This window comes from Dermacentor albipictus, chromosome 1, assembly GCF_038994185.2.
Source record: "Dermacentor albipictus isolate Rhodes 1998 colony chromosome 1, USDA_Dalb.pri_finalv2, whole genome shotgun sequence".
NCBI lineage: Eukaryota > Metazoa > Arthropoda > Arachnida > Ixodida > Ixodidae > Dermacentor > Dermacentor albipictus.
Window position 1 is genome coordinate 93,204,342 of NC_091821.1, and position 20,964 is coordinate 93,225,305.

Consider the following 20,964-nt stretch of genomic DNA (forward strand, 5'->3'; position numbering starts at 1 on the left):
GAGGGATTTTCTTTGCATACCTTTTCTTCGATTGCTCAACTTGCGCAATATGTCCATTGTACGAGCTCCTTTTGCCGCAATATATTCAATATGCGGCCGACAGTTAAGATTTCCGTTGTACTTAACTCCAAGGTACTTGAGTTACTCTACTTGTGGGATATCGTCGAGATGATAGTTAAGCGTACTTTTTTCCCAAAAGCACAACTTAACATAACTTGGGCCTAGGGGTTTGTATGTGAGAGATCCATTCGAAGTCACCAAAGCATATTTACGAATTGACACACGAGGATTGTAACCTCAGTGCCATTATGCGACTTGTCTTCGAATGTCTAAGGAAATTCAGCCTTCTCGCAACAGCAACAATGACAAGGGAGTACTCTTTGTACTCTTCTTTAATTAAAGAAATACCCCTTTGTTACGCTTTAGCGGTCTGAATAAGCGGTGGAGACGTGACTTGTTGTGATGCGTTTTTCGCTATTGCTTTGTGTAGTGCCTCATATGAACCCATGCTAACGTTGCAGCTTGCTATGGCGTTGAGCTGCTAAGCTTTAGGTCGCGAGCTCGATTCCTGGCCGCGACGGCCGCCTTTCGATCGAAATCCAAATATGCTCGCATGCCGTGTATTGGGTGCACGTTAAAGAACCCCAGGGGTTCAAAATTATTCCACAGCTCCCCACTAAGGCATGCCTCGCGATCGTAATGGTTCTGGCACGAAAAACCTGAGAATGTATTTATTTATTTGCAGCTCATATATGTAGTGTTGACAGCATTGCCGATAGTCGCATTGCAAATTGGCCGCAGCGTTTAAAAAAATGAAAGAAAGAAAGTCTCCGCTCAGAGTCTTATTGCCTCGAGCGGACCAAAGCTCGGAAATACGGACTTATTGAGCCTCAGTCGCTAACAGAATACCGTTACGGCAAATATTAATAGAATTCATCATCAATCTTTATGAGATGGAAAACAATATTGCCTGCCAATACTGTGCTTGGGAGTAGGGGGACGCTTGAAATGAAGACCACCGAAGGAAGGAAGGAAGCAGGAATAGACGGAAAGACAGGGAGGTTAGCCAGCTCTCAGACCGGCTAGCTACCCTTTGTTAGGGAAAGGGGAGTAAAATATAATCGAAAAGAGGTGTTTCAAAAAAAAAGCAAAATAAAAACATAGAAAGAAGGATAGGAAAATGCGGCACTGCTTAAAGTCTGTCTCTAAGACCAGTTCTCTGCAAGAAGCATAACAACGCTTTTAAAGCTTTCTATGCTGAGGACGGTCTCGGCCAGTGTCCCAGGTTCCTTTCCTCCGACAAAGGGCGTTTGTCAAGACTACATATGTAATATATAGTCTCTTCACAGTTCTTTCCTGGGCGCACTGAAGCGGGGATGCGCACAGAGAAGGTAGGCGATTGCTTCCTCGCAGCTACAGTTATCACAGGTCTGTTGGCCATTCCGATCCGAAATGAGTAAGCATTCGTGACGGCCACCGAAATATTTGCGTTGTACCATATACCAAACCATTGTATCATATGTCAAGCTACAAACAACACAAGGGCTTTTTTTTTTCGGGTTCGGCCAAATTCTGCATACCTGCCATCTCGCGGCGTGTACTTGCTTGCCTCCTTCAGGGTTGGGTTGCAAACTGTGACTGATTAAAAAAAAAGAGAGATGAGTCAACAGTTTGGCATCTTCCTTTTTGGACGGAATAAATGCTGCTTTAAGTATTTAGCTGTATCTTATCGCGCACCTACAGCCGATCCCCGTAAAGCAAGAATATTCTTGCCTACAATTATGTGGTACTTACGAGTTGCAGCGTGATCTCATCTGTTGTAGCTGCATTTTTTCGCTAAGCCGACATTCGGCGGCGTGTGCCTCAGACTACTGCACCGTTTTAGTTTCATCATATGCACTAAGCAGTTACATACACAGAGGGTCCCATGTAACAGGGACCGAGTATTAAAATAAAAAGTGGATCATTTTGCGCGATTAAAACAAAGTAGATATCGTTCATAGTTCAGTTGAGAAGCCTCCAGTAAGTTTTTTGTTCATTGCATTTGATTAGTTTATTGCAACATTTATTTAACTCGTTATTTATTGTCCTAATTGATAAGATATAAATTAGGAGGTTGTATACAGTTGCAAGAACATCGAACTGGCATGTTTCAGCGAGGTACAATGAGAATGCCCAATTTTTCCAGCTCGAAAAGAAAGCCCGCTGAACTGGAAAAATACCACGTGATTACTCACCCATGCACCGGCAGTAGTGTTACTCTATATGCTTAACTCTATTCCGCACTAGAAAACAGTGACCTCCAGCAGGCTCACGGAGAGATCTGTCTATATATATACATATATACACAGTCTGGGGTGTCGGTGCGGGAAGGAGTGCCGGTAGGTTTCGGCGCGTCGTGGAAAGAGTGCGTGGGCACTTATCCTTTGTGCCGCCACAATACCTTTCCCAATACCTTTCGTACCAAGGGACCTGCTTGAGGGGCTGCTTTGGTGGGCGTATAATCGCGTGGTACGTTTTTATATTTCGCGGGCATTCTTTTTCAGTTCAAACATTAAGGATGTAATGGCATCTTGCTCAGAACAAACCCTGTTCGGTGTACCTTATAGTAGTCAACAACTTCGTAATCGAGGTCTGTATTAGAACAGTAATTAATAAGTTTAATTAGTTTTAACCAGTTAAGTGAGCGTCAACAAAAATAACTCAACTCGACTGCGAACAATACGTACTTAGTTTCGTGGGTGCCAAATGATCCATCTTTCTCTAAAACTTGGTTCATGTTAGTTGGGACACCTTGTATATGTGAAGTATTAGAAAACTAAAGTAAATTAAAACTTTTTTTATAGATTTCTGTGGTTTTGCACTGAAATATCGAGTAAGATTTCAGGTAATAGGACTTACCCTTCCTCTCAACCAAACTCTTGTCTGAGCCACACGGAAACCATACAATTATCCGGCGTCTAGATTTGCTGTCTTTCATGGGTTCAGTCGGGATATGCATGGTTACTGCTTTGACTGTGGATGTCGTCACTTGAGTAATAAGTACGTTTGGCTAATTAGGTAAGTAATGGTCATATTGCATGAAGAATATGTACTGCGTTCAATCGTCAAGGACACATGGAAATATTTTTCTGATATCTTTATTTACAAGAAGTTGGATCTGTATACAACAGGGTTACATTTTGCAAGCACTTGCGGAAGCATTCTGAATGTAGTCTAGTATATTGCATGAAGAAAAATGATGAAATGGTTCCTTAGGATTCTGTTCGAATGATTTGCCCTTGATGCAAAATTTATTTTGGATGAAACAATATCAAAACGTGTCGAACAAATACCGAGAAGTCTCCAATTCACTGAATTGCATCTAAATTAACTATCTATGCATCTGAAAGCCACTGCATTGTTGTTGTTTTTTTGCTTTTTGTAAACGTACATACAATGTCGCCACAAACATCCTTGTTTGTGGGGCAGTCAGCTTGCACATCATCAAGCTACGGCTACACAGCTGCTGGAATCTTAAGCATTCATCTTAATTGCTATGCCGAGCCGATATGCGTCACTAGCTGCCCAGGTAAGCCAGCAGCGCTTTGTTGCACAATATGAAACAAATCACCTTCAGCAGAAAGCCAGTTAAACTAAGCATGCCTAACCTTCAGGCCTTGGGGGATACTACCGTGAATTTTTTTACACATCAAATTAAGCTTTTACAGTGGCAACTCTTAAAGCCTAACCGTAAAGCAGTTTTAGCTTCTGGCATGACGTTTGAGTACTCCTTTTTTTCAACATGACACAGATGGGCTTTTTGTTGGGGGCAAGTTAGGCTGAGCAGTTGTCTGCAGTGACGCATGCTTCCGTGCTGGGTAATGGAGCTGCCGCCGATGATTAGTGTTTGTGTAGCCGCGCTTCGTTGGGCTCATACTGTTAAACTATTTGCGTAGTTTAATCTACCTGGATAACCTAAAAAGAAACGCAGCCGGCATGGTAATGTAGCATGGTCCAGTGGAATATATACTCCTCATCACTTCATAAGAACGTTTAGTTTCTGTTCTTGGAGATGGGGCACATATTGCCACAAGGAGAAATTGTTTAAGCAAGCATCCCTGAATTTCTTTGAAACAATAGAAATCAACATAGACGTGGTTTTGTCCGTTGTAGGATCCAGATTACTTGTCTAAAGATAACTAGTAAAAAAAAACTTGCGAGGGCCGGTATACAGTTTGAGAATGCAATAAACAGCATTAATGTTTCAAAGTGTTGTAGAAATATTTTTTAAGACAGTCTGGGATTACAGTTTTACGGATCATCCATGAATAGGTTAGTTTGTCTCAAGCATTTGATATGTGCATGTAAGAACAAGCTTTCTGCTCCTGAGCGTATACATCAAGGTTATATCTCTAATCATCACGTTCTCGTCTATATCAATAAATACTTCAATCTATTTCCGGAAACATTGCACGAAACCTTCTTGATTGTTAAAAAATATAAATTGACAACAATGAACTCACGCATGTGTACCCTCTTAGGTACGTACTGGTGACTAAATCTGCGACATCAACTTTAACAAAACGAACTGCTTACACCACCACTTCCAGAAGAATCTGTACTGAAGCAGCTTTGAAGTAAGTGTAATTTAATTATTTACTTAGCACACAGTAACCTCTGAAAAGGTGATCCCTAAGATTTTAAAAGTGCACTGTACAAAGCTACAGAACAGAAAAATAGTTAAGGCATAAAACACAATATGATTTCTATATTTTCATTCTGAAAATGGTACGAACATACCGGCGCTTTAATTAAATTGAACCAATATTTAAAAAAAGGAATAGGTACGTTGTTGGTGAATATGACCAGCGCCCTATTGTTCGCAGTCATCTGGAGTTACTCAGATTATTTTTTGCAGAGCGCCTAACTTAGTACTTAAAATCAACTATGTATATTTCATTTTATGGCATAAGTTTTACTTCGGAAGTTTGTGGAGCGTGTTTAGCGATGCCAAATGATACCTATGAATTTACATAAAGAATCTTAACTAATTAGTTAAGAGCGCTAACTACGAAAAGACTCAGATTGCTCAGTACAACTCTGAACAGTACACCTTTGGTCGCATGTGCCTACGATATACCGCTTTCATTTAAAATTTTGGTGGAAGCTACGTGAAATATCCAATCTGATGGTGCTTGAAACTGTTGTCAAAGATGCCGCCATAATTAAACGTTGTTACATAACGTTATTGTGGGTTCGGTTATACAATGGTATTGGCGAACTCGCTTCTCCATTTATCAGTCCGCTTATCAACACGTAAATGCCAAGGAACAACGAAATGAAAGACGCGAGCTTCTGAGTGCGCAGGACAACGACTCGAAGGGAGCGCTACACCAAAACTTTTCAAGTGGTACCATAATTTTCTGTATGCCATAGCTGTCAAACGCATTTACAGAAATAAAACTACACAACCGTGCCTAAATATAACTAAATTAGTCCACACACACAGAAAAAAAACTGGCTTACAGATAGACAGCTATAGGTTGAATTTACATAAGCTTTTGCATCAGTAATTGAGAACTTGCTTTCTACCTTGCATGGATGAAGGACATTCCAAACGATGCTGTTGCTCACAGACGTAGCACTAAAAGGTCAAAGGAACCTGCTGTACAATTAGTGCCAGGTGATTATAGTACCCGCGTAAACATTGTGTTGACTAACCAGTCGCGGAACCAACTTGTTTCTCGTGTATCAGATTATTCTATACATTGTTACTTCTTCGAAATTTCTTTACATAAATTCATAAATGTGCTGCTTTGCCATTTTATATTTTATACTTAGACACAAAAGGCCTTAAGAAGCCACAGGATGACCGTTTTTGTGTCTCTGGAATTTTATGTGGCGTAGTAGAGTTCCGAACATTTGATTATTAGCGATATAGAAGCTTGTTTATAATGTGTCTTCGTTAAAGGCGGCAGTAACAGCTATTTGTGATGAAAACATGTGTCACAGGCATGATACTTTAGTGCAAGGTGAGAACTGCGGAATTTTGCATGTGTTTGCTTGCTGAGAATGAAATAAGCTCCTATAAAATTGCACTGAGTTCTGCGATTGTGTTTTGGATGTAGTAAACAAAAAGAAAAGAAAAAGAACTCAGAACTGTGGACAAGTGCTGCATCGCCACAATGCATTAGTATTTGTCCAATGCTCTCCATCAAGAATAATCAGCCGTTTGTGTGGATACAGGCGTGAAGAGTAAGTGAACAATCACCATCGATTTGATATATTTGCCCTAGCCGATACTCCCTTCTCCATATTATTGTTTCTCTTTCACTTATGTAACATTTGTAATGAAGATGCTCTGTATGATGTTCTGTACATGGAATATACACTTGACCAACTTATTTGTTTAGATAGGCGTCGCGCTTTGACTTTATATTTCCAGAATATGAAGCAAAGGCCTGTGTAAAGTATTGAAGCAGCATGTTATGAGCATGTCAAACGCGTCACCACACAGCAAATAGGAAATGGGAACCAGCCCCATAATGTGTCGCGTTAATGACTCGTTGCTTTTTTTTCTCCTTTGCGCTATGAGGAATGTACAAAGTAAGCGATGTACTCTACTCTGCTTCTTTTAACTGAGTAGCGACCATGACATTGCCAGAGCCACGGGGCAAACATTTGGTCAGGCCAGACTGGCACACAACTCTTGTAAAAAAATGCGAATGTCACCAATACATAGGATGAGTAAGAGACGAAATGGCCTCGGCTACCGGTGCCGTTCGGCGCCCGATGACAAGCCAACATTCGCGCCGGTGCATTCAATTACTTTTTGTTAGCGTTGTTATTTTTGTGTCTCTGCGCTAGGTTCCTGTAACGTCACAGAACGCCCAGGCGACATGACATATTTACGGTCTACGCCCGCAAACTGAAATCCTGTGTTCACTTGAGACCTTCTTTTTTTATAATAAGCCATGCTTTCCCTCTTCAAGCAAACGATAATTCTCAGAGAGAAATCTGCCAGTATAATTTGGCTTAATCATTCTTGTAGAATCTTTTAATGTGGACTACCTCGATTGACCTATGCCGACAATGAGAACTGTGGCTTGGCTCTTGCTTTGTGGGTGTACTTTAGTGTTCATTTGTGAGAAACGAAAGCAAATGAAGGTTTGCTTCCACATATTCAATGCCGATAATAATGGACATGCTTGAAATAATATTTGCTGCTCTCTGACCCGATTGACTAAAGTCTGAACAACTTATCACATAAGCTTGATTCCCGTTGAATCCTTAAATTTTACTTATAACGGAGTCATATAAATAAGTGATTGTTGGGACCGCGGAACTTCGATTTTGTATTATCGGTGCTGTTTGAGCTAGCGAGAACACAAAATCGGAGTTCAATCACGTTGCGTCAGAAATGGTTTAATGTTTTCTCTGTTCACTTGAATTTTTTGCTAAGAAGGCATCGCTGAAAAAAGTTCGAAAATATGAAATTGTTAACAGCATTGGCTCATTATTCGCGAGTGATATTGCTATACATCTATACAGTGATCGCTTACAATGCTTCAGTTCACGAATGAATTGAAACACAGAATGCGCCATGACGCAAAATAGTAGTGCGATCAAACTTAAGGAAACATGAAAAACAGAAACATTTATAAGTTAAAAAAAACACGCATGTCTGGCAGCGAGTGTAACATGTATACTTTAGTTTGCGTGCATTAAAGACGGTGTCATAGTGTTCAATCATGAGTGAACCGGCCCTTGCTTTAATCAAAAGGACGTCATGGTGGAATAGAAGTGCTACCATGTATGACTTTAAGGGTTGCTTGGCGATCTTAAGGCACGCTATCAATTTGGACGAAGGAATATTGGCATTACACGAGATGGTGATCAGCGACTGCACTTATTAGAACATTGTGCTAACATTCCTGTTACTAAGCAATAAGGTCAGAAAACGAGCTATCCAAATATAAAGCGCATATCTGCAAGCTGAGCAACAATCACTGTGGCGGGGGTATGTAAAGTAACGATATGTAAGATATTTTATATCTAGTAAACGATGAAAGATAATCTCAGTAGAGCATATGCATTGCTCGGTGTGCCATCCAATGTAGTGTTTCAATTATCATCGACGTGCCTTTGTCGTGAGGCACTGAACATCTCCCTGAAACAGTTAAACCAGCAAGCTGGCCATGTGCACCAGATTTTGCCTAAAAGCATGACTTTCAGTATTTCAGGAAACACGCATAAGTTCGTGGCACCTATCTATTCATGGAATTACTCTTAATCACTGTCGTTCTTGTGTTTCTGTTGGAAAACCGATATGAATGCATGACATGACTGTCAGCACCGTCAGGTGCCAAGAAGAAATAAAAACAAAAGTTGTTGGCGTCTTCTGCAGGCAGTGTTGCTTGTAGACGTCTGACCGACATATTCGATTTTTTGTAGCAAATGAAGAGTTTACCAAGTGAAGCAATTTTTTTGCAAATTTGTGAAGCGTCAAACCTTATACACTAAACAATTGTTATATTCGTTTCCTCTTTGCACACCTTCCCTGCCGTATTGGATTAACATTCTCTCTAAAGGTCTGAACACTATAAAAATTGTTCGCTCTGGACCCGCCTCATGAGAACCACATGATGGTTTCATATCGCCAAATATTACAACTATTACAAAACGGTACAATTATTGTGCTTTTCTTGACAGATGTACGTTGAAGGCAAAGCACATATTGTGTCATTGTGCCAAAAAAAGCTCGAGAGATATTTACAGCAGAATTATTAAATTCGCACGCCCCGTTCAGTGAAATACGGTGTCAGTAGCGGCAGTATAATGTTAATCAACCACACGCTGTTATGAGACGCTTGAACATGTTGTTCACGGCGTCATATACAAGACCAAAGGCATTACTTAACCGAGGTTGGCAGACCTACGCATTACAACAGAAAAACACTGTTGAGTGCAAACTCCACTCATGAGTCATCTATACTCCGCCTTTTACATAGTTTTGGTCCAGGGTTTGGATCGACAACTCTCAGGCATATCAGGTTCCGAGCGTTCCGAGCGCCCATGCTGTTAAAAGTGGATGTAACGAAAAAAACTCGAGGGCGACTGCATTCCCCGCCAACTTTAGTTCCACGTCTTGTTACTGAAGAGTGCATTAATAAAATGTGCATCAAAAGTATTGCGACGTCCACTAGTTCACATCGACAGAAAAAGAGGCGTCTCGCTTTATGCAACGTCGTCCTGAAAGTGAAAGTAGCACCGAAAGTGACTGATCGATCATGCGACCCCTGCAGCGCAAGAATAAATTCTCAGGTGCAATGCTCCACACGGCAAGTCTCTGCGGGGGTGAAATATGTGTGAGCGAGTAAGCCTCGCCATTGACGAGCGCTTCCCTTGCTCCTATTTTTTTTTTCGTTCGTAGTGCACAGCCCGAATATTGGCGCAGCCTAGACCGCATTTGTCATCAGTCCTTGCTAAAACGCGGGTCTCGTACATAGGCACTCCTAAAAGCGCGAACAGTGGCCCCCGGGTGTCAGAGGCGGCTCTTGGAAGTGTCGTAGTTGTCTGTGTCCGGCCCGCTGTCGGCCCTCTTGTGCGGCATCATGACCACTTCGACGGGGGCCGCGATGCCGGGCGACGGCTGCTGATGCGGCGTCTTGGCACGCTGCGAGGCCTGAGCCATCTGTTTGGTGCTGCCCAGGAATAGCATCTTCTCCAAGTTGCCGACGGGCGCCTCGATGGCCAGGAACAGCAGGAAGGCGCACATGTATGTCATCATGAAGGCGAACAGGAAGTCTTGGAACTGCGCCGCAGGAGGAGAGTACATACCCAGTTTGAGACCGTACGGACAAAATAACGCAAAGCGGCCGCATTGCACGCACACAGAATAGACAAAGTTTACTGTCACTGAAGCTCTAGATAAGCGAAATATGAGCAAGCGCCTGTCTCGTGCGTATAAGCACGCTTCGGGGAAAATGTCCTAAAGGAGCAAATATCGTCCAACTGATTTCAAGGTATTACTTCAATTCATGTGAAATACTTTTGAGCCCAGCACAGTCCACTCCTAACTCAAAATTGGCAGTGCATGGCATTAGGCGTAAGAGTGGCATAGCTGTACAGCTTAACCCCAATCCGTGAGTGCATATGCTCATGGTTCACTCAGAATAGCAGTAGCATGCAGTAATCGATGCCTTCTGACTCGAGAATTCCCTTGGAGCCTAAAAAGGGAATTGAAGAGTGAACAAGAACATGGGCTGCAGTGCACGTGCTTGGGAGTAAAAGGCACTTTTCAGCTCTCAGTTGCCTGCAAACGTTGCTGCCGCAATCCTGGGAACACCGCTAGACCTGTGGGGTTTGTGTTGGACGTAAAATGTAATAGCAAACAGGGTGTGAACTCGGGCTAGCTTGTAATTCATATAGTAAACTTGCGGAAGCCCATTACGAACGGGGCATAGGCAACGAAACGTCTACCACAAACAAGCTACGCGTTTATTGTACCTGTATCTTTGCCTTTATGTCCCGTTCATAGCGCGCTTTTGCCAAGATCACTGTAATAGCAAAGGCAGGCGCTCACAGCTTGCACATGTACACCCACCAAGGAGGTATGCGAGTAGTGAATGCGCTCTCGGGTGACCAAGCTCCTAGTGAGGATGACCACGGTCTGCATAAGGAATGCGCAGAACGAGAGCCTGCTGAGTGGCACAAAAGCCGCCCAGCTCAAGAACCGGTTCACCAGGCCGCCGCGGCCAGTGGCGCAGGCGAACGTCATCCAGGCCAGGCTCAGGGACCAGGCGGTGCGGTGTGTGGCCGCATAGAGAAGCGCGTCGGCCGTGTCATACGCGGCGCCCTTGTACCACCGGAATGGCCCGAAGATCACCACGGCGGCTATCACGCCCGACAGCACCCACATGGCCGCCTGCATCAACTGTCGCAAGAGTCGCGCCGTCTCGTTAATGCACAGCTGCTCACGGCTTGTGCCGAATAGGCGCATCACTCTTCACGGCACTCGTACGAGAAACGTAATAGGAAATGAAATAAGAATAAACGTGGCGTTGTATCCTCTGTGTATCATTGTGTTTTATGTTAAACACCGCGAGTAAGCCAGCCAGAGAAAGCGCTGTGTTCTCTGCCACCCAAACAATGCACACCACGACCACGGAAGCATATCATCGGTGCTGGTTGCCTACTTTCACACACAATGGCTACAAAAATAAGGCTGCAATAGTGCATTAGGAACATAAAGTACCCCATCCACGGCGCATTGCGTACTGAGGGGTCTTTTTTGGGGTTCTCGGCCTCATATGGCCGTAGTGGTAGTTAAATGACCCTTGCGCAGAATAATCACCCCCCGGATAGGCATGCCACTGCAGACGAATTGCAATGGTAAATGAATTGACCGCACACAGGGACTGCAAAAGCTTACTTGCAAGACGAAAAAAGAGGAGAAAAATAATTCCTCGAGATGTCCTCTGCAATACCGATTGCCCAAGTATGCACTATGTGCTGAGGTTTTACTGGCAGGTTGTACGTCTTCTCGCAGCCGACAAGTGCGCTTTTCGTCCAAAGGCATGTATTCGGGGCTTTTACCTCATAATAATTTGAATCTCGCGTCAGGCTCAGTGAAATGATAAATGACTTGAACAAGTTTATTGTGGCTCTAGTCGCATGCAGGGGCGCTAAAACGTAAATCTATTCCAATTCTGCAATCAGCATTTCGCGATTGCTCAAAATCTCTTTCAACCACCCCCACTTTGCCTGTATGTCACGCGATGTCACGAAAACCGCGATAGCTCCCCATCTGATATGACGCGTACACACTGATTATGCATCGTTGGACCGAGCAAAAGAAAGATAGCCATTTCTGATTCGATGCCTTTTAGCTATTAGTCCTCGGCTATTGGTCAAAAGTTTTCGGGCTGCACCCTCTTCACCTGCCTGTCACGCGACGTCACTAGACCACGAAAACTCGCCGCGTCAAAGTGACGTGTACGCATTAAAGATGCTATCATATGCCGAAAAGAGTGAATTTTTTGGTGAATAGCCGCAGGCTGCCCCGTTCCGAAAGGAATAAAAGATGGCTGCCGCCGATCGTTCAGGCACTGGCTAATCGCACCTGCTGGAAAGCATGGGTTTAGTTGCGTACAATAAAACTTTTTGCATGGCCGTGTAACGTTTTCGAGCACTTTGGTACCTTTAGGACCTCGCTCTGCCAACTATTCTTTGATGAGGATCCGTCTTAGCTGCAATCTTAACCGTCCGTCGCATGGCGCCACGATTTTCGACCAGCCACCTCAAGCAACGTAAGGGAAGCGGACCAATCGCAGACGCCGGCGCCACTCTCTTCATCCGGTTATCGATTTCCCCTTGCACTGGCTCGGCCCCATCGAATCTCTCTGCACTTGAGCGTGCTCCGCGCCTCTTGTCAGCCAATTAGATAAGGCAAGCCGCTGAGTGTAGACAATGTTATTCGTTTTTAAGCAAACAAAAGTGACCTTCTGTAAACGAGGAGAGCATTATATTGGTCTTTTCAGGCAACCCTGCGGGTCACCGACCGGTGATTGCGTCGGCAGTTACGCAAGTTTGACGTCAGGATATTGGAATAAAACATATCGAAATAGTTTTACGTTATAGGACCCCAGGGCTCAACAAAGGCACATAGGGAAATGGATCGGTGAAACTGAATTACCAGGTTGATTTTCATAGCTCCGAATACGAGGACAGCGTAGCCCGTGGCGATGCCGACGCAGAAGGCTCCGGCGTGGGCGAAAGGCTTGAAGTACACCTGGTTACCAGCATCTATCGTCTTGCTGCGATGGGTTGAAAACAAGCAAAAGGCACTCGTTCACATTCATCCAGTTTCTGAATGAAGATGAGCGCGATACGTCTAGAAACAAAGCAAATTCTTATCGCAAGCTGAACACGCGTAACCATAGTATACGCGGGGTCGTAGTGTTGCGCTTCTTATCGTGTTCGTTGCATATGAACTAGAATCATAACTGAGCAACTGTTCATGTAGAGCTAGCTATCTTTACAGTGTATATGGGTATAATATTATATGTAGCAGTTAAAAAATGTGTATCCCACAGTAAAAGCTATATAATAGCTCAACACATATATATGAATATCCATGGATAATTGTGATTACATTTAAGTGTTTTCCTGTTTTGATGAATATTACCTAACTGGAGCGAGTTATGTTCACTGTCGTTGCAGACGCAGCGAAGCGGGCTACCCTTGTTAATGGAAGCGCAGGAAGTCTCGATAAGTGAGGATGTAGACCGTTGCTGAGGTTACGCAATAGTTACGGGCGTCCTGCCCGCCTCAACAAGCCTAGTTACTGAAACATACACTTTCTTCTAGAATACTTGCGCAGTGCTGTGTTGAGTTTTTGTTTTAGGCCATTGGGAATCAAACGTTAACTAAAACGGCTGTTGCACGAGTGGGCGTGGTTAACATAGAATATATATAAATTTATATATATATATATAAATTAATTATTTATTTCGAAAATGACATACAAATACGAGCCTACCCAAGCCAACAATGGGCTTGTGGGGCAGCGCTCGGCAGAATGGAGCAAGCCAGGGAGCGGCACAGTAAATCAATTATGTACAAGACTCAAAATAAAACTAAAGAAAGAAAGAAAGAAAGAAAGAAAGAAAGAAAGAAAGAAAGAAAGAAAGAAAGGAAAGAAACCAAATTACACATACAAATCAAAAATATAAGATTTAACTTCTTTCCGTGTGCTGGAAGATAAAACTTTATCTGGCAGGTCGTTTAACACATCAGGTACATAGAAGGCACGGACACGTTTGCCATATCTTGTCCGTACTCTTGGTAAGGTAAAGCGGTCGCGTGTACATAATGCTCTGGCGGGGACATACGGGAGGCAGAACTCATTGTTCCATATATACAAAAGGATTACCGTTTCTTTGAATAACAGCCTGAACGAGGGCATGTGCGAGCATGAAAAAAGACTGGAATTGTTAGTAATGTGCACACCATACATCACCGCCCAAATTATGGATTTTAGTAAAGAATCAACTTTATTGCGCCAAAACACTGAACAGAAATAAAAAGAACAGATTCCATATCTCAGCACACTGTACGCTAATGCATAGAATAGACATGACTTCTTCAGGTACTACGTACACGCTTGTTATATCCAGCATAAATATAACCCGGTGATAGTTGAACACTTTTGAACATCCTACTTCTTGGCTTTTCTTTTGAGTGCCCCTTACAATTCAGAGGTTCTCAGTTATCAGCAGTGCTCGCACTGTCCATTGATTAATGGTTCATGCAGTCCACTAATGAGCGTTAACTACAGCTCGCACTTATAGCTCTGTGGGACACTGTGCGTCGCTATCCCAAGATTGATGCGAGGCTCACTTGATGTTGGTGTCGATGTAGATAGCTGTGGGTCCATAGTCATAGAGACGAGTCTGTATCGCGACCGTTGCAGAAGTGACGAGCACGACGAGGGTGAGCACGGCGAAGCCAACCTTTTTGTACCTGAAATGACGCACAAGAGAAGGGCCAATCAGGTTGAATCTGGCTGCTGTTTCGCTTCGTAACGGCGCTACCGCAGACACACGTACAGAAACCGTCGTAAAATGTATCTTCGCGACGGAGCGAGAAGAACCAGCAGGTCCGATAAGCATGACTTTGGTTTTGTAACTACTGTATGATGTAAAACCTAGCGGTACGGAAGGGAATAGTGTGTGGACTGTAGTTCAACAGTGTGATCATGCGCTTCACTCCAAGTAGAGGTCTTTGTATTCATTCCAAAAAGGAACCGATACCGATAAAATTTGTACATTATTATTCAGAACTGCTTGCCATTGGAAGTGATTATCAGAAAAAGAAAGCCGTGGTAACTGTGCCACTCGATGCTGGGCACATCAGTATCAGTTTAGAAGGGAATTTTGGCCGACGTCATTGCTTTAACTTACACAATAATAGTTTGGTTCCTAAATACATAATAAGCAAAAATAAAGGTTTGTCGAGCGGGATGATCACCTTGCAAACAACCAGATATCAGTCTGCTACGCTAAATATTCATCCGTGTCACGTATTCTTTACTTCTCCACCGCTCTTCTCGGCTCTGTCTAAAATTTTATATCGCTGTCGTCCCCTATTAAAACAAGATTTTAAATATTTTTGTTCTCCGAATGAATATACGAATTCTTATAGGATTCAAGTGAATTAGCTTCGCTTATCGTTAACGTTCACTGTCCTTTCGCGACAATGATAATTCATGAAAAGCGAACCCGTGCACTCAGCGATTGCTTTGACTTTATAAAGTGGGAAGAGTGTTGACGGCAGTATTTTGCCATATCGAAAACGAGCAAGGAAACAGTGGTTCACAGACTTATCCTAATGTTCTATGACTTTAGCGGATTGCAGAAAATCTGAAGGGACTTCATTTTGTCAGAATTATGAACTGTGCCTCTGGAAGTTAAAAATATTCCTAAGCAGCAGAAGTCACATATAACGATGTATTTGCAATATTTAGAAGAGAGACAACGATGCATAAACACGGTGGCTGTCGAGACCGATTCCACCTACACACGTCAAATCGCCTTCTTCTGACCGGTGCCACTCTTGGTTGCGCCGTAAGAATATTTTCTCAGAGAAAGCACGGAAGGCATAATAATTACCGAACCTTTGACTCTGTTGCACTTATGTCGAAGAAATTGTAGTAAAAAGCCTGTAAGCTCCCAAATTCACCGGAATGAAAACAGGTGACAGTGGAAACAACGATCGAGTAGATAAATTAAAATGGCGTACCTGATCATTAACATGGGGATGACCCAAAGGCAAGCATAGATTTGCCAATCGACGCTGATGTACCACAGATGGCCGAGACACTGAGGCAAAAAAAAATCATATAAAGGGTATTTTTTAAAACCGCAATATCTGGAATACAATAAATAAAGGTTAGAAATCGATTTACGTGCAGATTAAGGTGGATGATATTGTGTTATTGCAAGTGAACTTGTGTTTGTCAGTTTTCTGCAATCATAAGATTATTCAGTCACTGTGGATAATTTTGGGCATGGATGAAAATGAGTACCTTTGCTTTTAAAATGGCAATTTGATATAGTATATTCGTATATTCTTGGCTGAAGAAGCCCTTTCACTTGATGGCTTGTTCAAGTTGCCTGTGATGGCAGTCTCATTGAAACGCGCATCTCAAACAGCATTTATAGAATGCTGCCTACAAGTCATACTAATTTAGCCAAAGGTGCCGGGCTAATATACGATGGCGACCATATCTTCGGAACTTTGGCACAAATTTGCTGAACAGGTCTTCCAAACCTTGGACTATTTTAAGAAGAAAGTTCATTGTTGTGTATGCTTATCGAGCAGAACGAATCAATAAGCTAATTATGTAACATTTTCAGACGCAGCCTATATGTGGCGACTGATTGTGTCCCCTGTTCAGCGTAGGCACCGCTGTACGTGCTTTTAATCCAGGAATATACAAAATATGAGACCTGTACTTGTCTCCTGTGAACTGCAATTGTGCGCTACCAGAAGGCGATTTTGTCTTGCTTTGTTTTTTACGTCATATTGCTGTTATACTATATAAGTAACTTCTAGAAAATAAATCATAAGAAGCCAACAAACACTGACACCAAGGACAACATAGGGGAAATTACTTTTGCTTAATAAATGAAATAAAGAAATTATAAATTATTGGAAATTAAAGTGGGCGAAAAAACAAGTTGCCGCAAGTGGGAACCGAACCCACAACCATCGCATAAAAGAAAATAACGTTGCTGGTTTAGGCGAAAATGAAGTTCGAAAAAACAGATGGGAATATTTTACGTTTAGCACGCAGATTTAAATATAGTAACCGAAAGTGTTCTGAAAAGAACTTACGCCTTGAATAAGCAAAAAAAAAAGAACTTTAATAACTGAATTAGAATCGAATAGAACGCGGCAATGTGTGAACTCTTCCACCTGGGGCGCTATAACGTAAAACTATTCCAATCTTTTCTATTCCTATTCTGCTATCAGCCCTCCACGATTGGTCAAAAACTTTTTTCGACCACCCGCACTTTACCTGTCTGTCACGCGACGTCACGAAAACCGCGATACCTCCCCATCTGATATGATGTGTACACACTGATTATGAATGGTTTGACAGAAAAAAAAAGAAGTTATTTCTGATTCGACCCCTTTTGGCCATTAGCCCTCGGCTATTGGTAAAAAGTTTTCGGGCTGCACCCACTTCACCTGCCTGTCACGCGACGTCACAAAACCGCAAGAACTCACCGCGTGAAAGTGACGTGTACGCGATAAAGATACATTAATATGCCGAACAAAACTGAATTTTCTTCGGAATAGCCGCAGGCTGCCCCGTTCCAAAAGGAATAGAAGATGGCTGCCGCCGATCGCTCAGACGCTGGCTACTCGCACCTGCCGGAGAGCATGGGTATATTTGCGTATAATAAAACTTCTTGCGTGGCCGTGTAACGTTTTCGAGCACTTTCGGCACGTTTACCCCCTCATTCTGCCAACTCTTCTTTGCTGTGGGTCCGTTTTTAGCGTCATTCTTGAGCTTCCGTTGCATGCCGCCGCGATTTTCGACCAGCCACCGGAAGCTAAGTAAGGGAAAGCCGACCAATCCTAGACGCCGGCACCACCCTCTTCATCCGGTTATCGACTTTCAGGGCAGCGGCTCGGCCCCATCGAATCCCTCTCCACTTGAGCGTTCTCCTCGCCTCTTCCCAGCCAATTAGATATGACAAGCCGATCAGTGTAGGCAATGTTATTCGTTTTCCAAGCAAACAAAAGTGACTTCCTCTGAACGAGGAGGGCGTTTGATTGGTCTGTTCAGACAACCCTGTGGGTGACCGCCCGGTGCTTGCGTTGGTGGTTACGCAAATTTGACGTCAGGAAATTGGAATAGAAACATATTGGAATAGTTTTACGTTATAGGGCCCCTGTATTCGATGCACATGGCCTATTCAGCATGCGAAACCCTTCCACATTAAGTTTGAAAGAGGTAAAACCTTCGGCTAACATTCTTTGAAACTTAATGATGTAACAGTTTTCTGCAGATTGTCAGGCCCAATTATCCCTAGCTATGCGAGTAGTTCTTCTTTTGTACTTTTCATTTTTTTTTCTATTTTTTTGAAGGAGACTTGACCTATGCAATCGAGTCATGCGGCAAAGTTAGCCGTCGAGGGGTAAGCACGCACCATGTCGAAGAAGGGCACCCAGTTGTTGATGTGGAGCAGCACGCGCCACCAGTTCTTTTCGCACTGCCCGAAAAGGATGTCCTTGTACTCGGCGAAGAGCGGTCCCGTGAGGAACAGCGGCAGTAGAAGCCACACGCCCACCAGGAACATCACCGGTGCTGTGATTCTATGGACGAGTGCCCATAAACAGATTCAGAGTGCCGCTGGGGGGATTCACTTTGCAAATATGCATGAATTGAAATGAATAAAAAAGCAGCAACGGAAAGGTTCACTAGAAGTAAGTGCGCTTACTCACGGTGTACGCTCTGAAAAAAATAGTTTTATAACTGTAGCTACGGTGATGAACGATCTCCAGGAGCGGACACCGGAACTGTCACGTAATGTGGACACCTGGGCCCGAATTCACAAAGATCCACATTCGTAAAAATCATTTGCCATTGGCCAGCCTCCTTCGCTATTAATATGTCCTGCATCACGATTGGCTGACGCCCACTCTTACGGACAATTCAAGAGTAAGAATTTTTTTTGCGAACACAGGTACAAAATTGGGCTCAGGGGTCGATTTCACAAAGCTTTCCGTTCATAAGGGCCTTTTTTTTTTCATTGGCCGGCAGCCTTCAATAATAATATGTCAAGCATCAGGACTGGCTGAAATTTTCTCTTGCGAGAAATTTATGGGTAAGACGATTTCGCAAAGAGGAGCGCTTTTGGAAGTATGATGTTTTTAGATGTTTTTGGGAATATATGGGCCCTGTTGCGCGGCAGACCAGGAGCGATCAGCGGGTGCTGTCAGGCAGTATTTCTCCCGAGCAGTGAGCAAGCTAAATGCTGCTTAGCTTCGGTGATCATAACACGCCTGACTGAGCATAACATGCCTGATAGTCCCGCCGAAAGGCCGCATAGAGATGAATGGGAAGAGGCGTTCGGATGGCATAACGACACGTATACGCCTGCCGTACACGATCACACGTGGCCTCTTAAATTCAACAGAAGTAGCAGCATTTTTCTTGACATACATGGAAACCGGTGACCTGCGCAGTTAACATGTCGGCGTCTTTTGTTATTTCTTTTTCTCAGAAAGTGGTCTGTCGGTTCGACCATTGCGGAATACAAGCCTTTGTTCGCCGAGTCGTTGTCCCGTCGTCCTCTGGTTTCTGCCCACACCAGACGGGAATAGCGCCTAACACGCCCGCAATATGACGAGTTGCCGCATAAACAGGAAGAATGCTTAACATTGCTTAGTATGCAGGCAGGAAATTCTGGACAGCCTTCATTAACGAATCCTTCTGTTGGCTGCGTACTACACTTTTTATTGCAGCAAGCGCATTTTTCTTCTGTACACTTGTAATTTCTCTGAAAAAATAAACATTTTGATTATACGTTAATTATGATTAATTTTGGCCTTCTTTCTCACATCAGAGGTATTTGCTTGTGTTATTTTTGCAAGGGTCTACAGGACGCCTCTTAAAAGGCGGCCGGTGTCCGTACCTGATGTATCGCCGGACCAGCAGCAACACGATAGGAACGGCCAGGGTTCCTTTGTAATCCTTGAGGTACTTAATCACGTTGTATGCCACGAGGAATCCGCTGTGAGCCAAAAAGAAACACAAGTGAAAGCGGGGCTTCGTATAATGAACGCGCTCGAGGTTGGAGGGGCATCGAGATGACTTGCCAGCGGTGCGCACTGAGCATGCGGCGCCAATGAGCTTTCCGGTCAGTTCGCATGGCTTCGCGTGTTCCGTGCCCATCGCTGTATGCAAGCGTCGGTAGAGAACGTTCGTCACCTGATGAAAAGGAACGTCTGGATGCATGGGTAGGCGTTTGCAATCATGAGGAACGCAGCCTGGCTGTGGTACTTGATTATGTTGAGCGAGTCCGCTGCAATAATTCAAACGCAAAGCCAATCGCAAATCAAATCAATTACTAGCCTTGTGAGTATTTTTTTGCTATTTAGATAAATTATCCTTATCTTGTCCGGCCTATTCTCACGCCAGCATAGTGGTTGTCTTTAACAAAACCATGATTTCTTGAATAGCGATCTATATTTGCATTACTTAATGGGCCAATACGAGACATGCCGGAGCAACGCACATTAAGCAAAATTACTATAAGAATATGAACAGTGATAGCACATGTGTTAAGCAAATTAGGAAAGAATACAAATATTGTAAAAACAAACCAATTCACAGATAACAAGCCTAATCACTGCGTAGACGTAAACGTTACATTAAAAATTATATATGTATAAACAAAGGCGGATTCACATATTAATGTACACCTAATTGCGCGAATAAATAAAGCGTTGCGCTTCTTCAATGAAATATTTTTAATGGTAAAGTGTGAAATGTATCGTGACCTTTCCGTGACCATTTTCCATGCTCACCTTCGAACTTTGCGCCAAAATATGTGTATCTAAACTTCTTTTAAGAACCGTATGTCCATGAGGTACCATATGGGCCAAACTGCCAGTTTGTGGCGGTATACTATAGTCCAACTAAAGATTTATCATTTGTTTTTGCGGCAGAAGCACACTGCGCGCGCGCCAGAGACATCATTGGTGTTTTATTTCCTTTCTTACTGAATAAATTGAAAGTAGGTTTTTCCATACGAACCCACACCTGGACCTGGAATCAGTGAAGAGCGGTGCACGCCTGCTATCGTGCTGCGACTCAAACCGCACTAGCGCAGCCTCTGCTATCCCTGATCGTGGTCAGCAGTGAGTGTCTCGCGGCATACGAGATAGTAGTACTATGTG

The 20,964-nt window shown here is 43.3% G+C and overlaps 1 protein-coding gene across 1 annotated transcript in view; it reads right to left on the bottom strand.

Moving 5' to 3' along the window:
* Positions 1–3,201: 3,201 nt before the first annotated feature.
* Positions 3,202–20,964, bottom strand: part of LOC135902661 (nose resistant to fluoxetine protein 6-like) — an 85,887-nt gene continuing 68,124 nt past the window's right edge. The window contains exons 6-13 of the mRNA XM_065432878.1: positions 19,994–20,087; positions 19,698–19,796; positions 18,210–18,375; positions 15,787–15,866; positions 14,386–14,508; positions 12,680–12,800; positions 10,589–10,918; positions 3,202–9,796 (exon numbers count right to left, since the gene is read on the bottom strand). Of these exons, the coding sequence (XP_065288950.1) occupies positions 9,527–9,796; positions 10,589–10,918; positions 12,680–12,800; positions 14,386–14,508; positions 15,787–15,866; positions 18,210–18,375; positions 19,698–19,796; positions 19,994–20,087 (1,283 nt within the window). The 3' untranslated portion in view covers positions 3,202–9,526. The remainder of the gene's footprint in view (positions 9,797–10,588; positions 10,919–12,679; positions 12,801–14,385; positions 14,509–15,786; positions 15,867–18,209; positions 18,376–19,697; positions 19,797–19,993; positions 20,088–20,964) is intronic.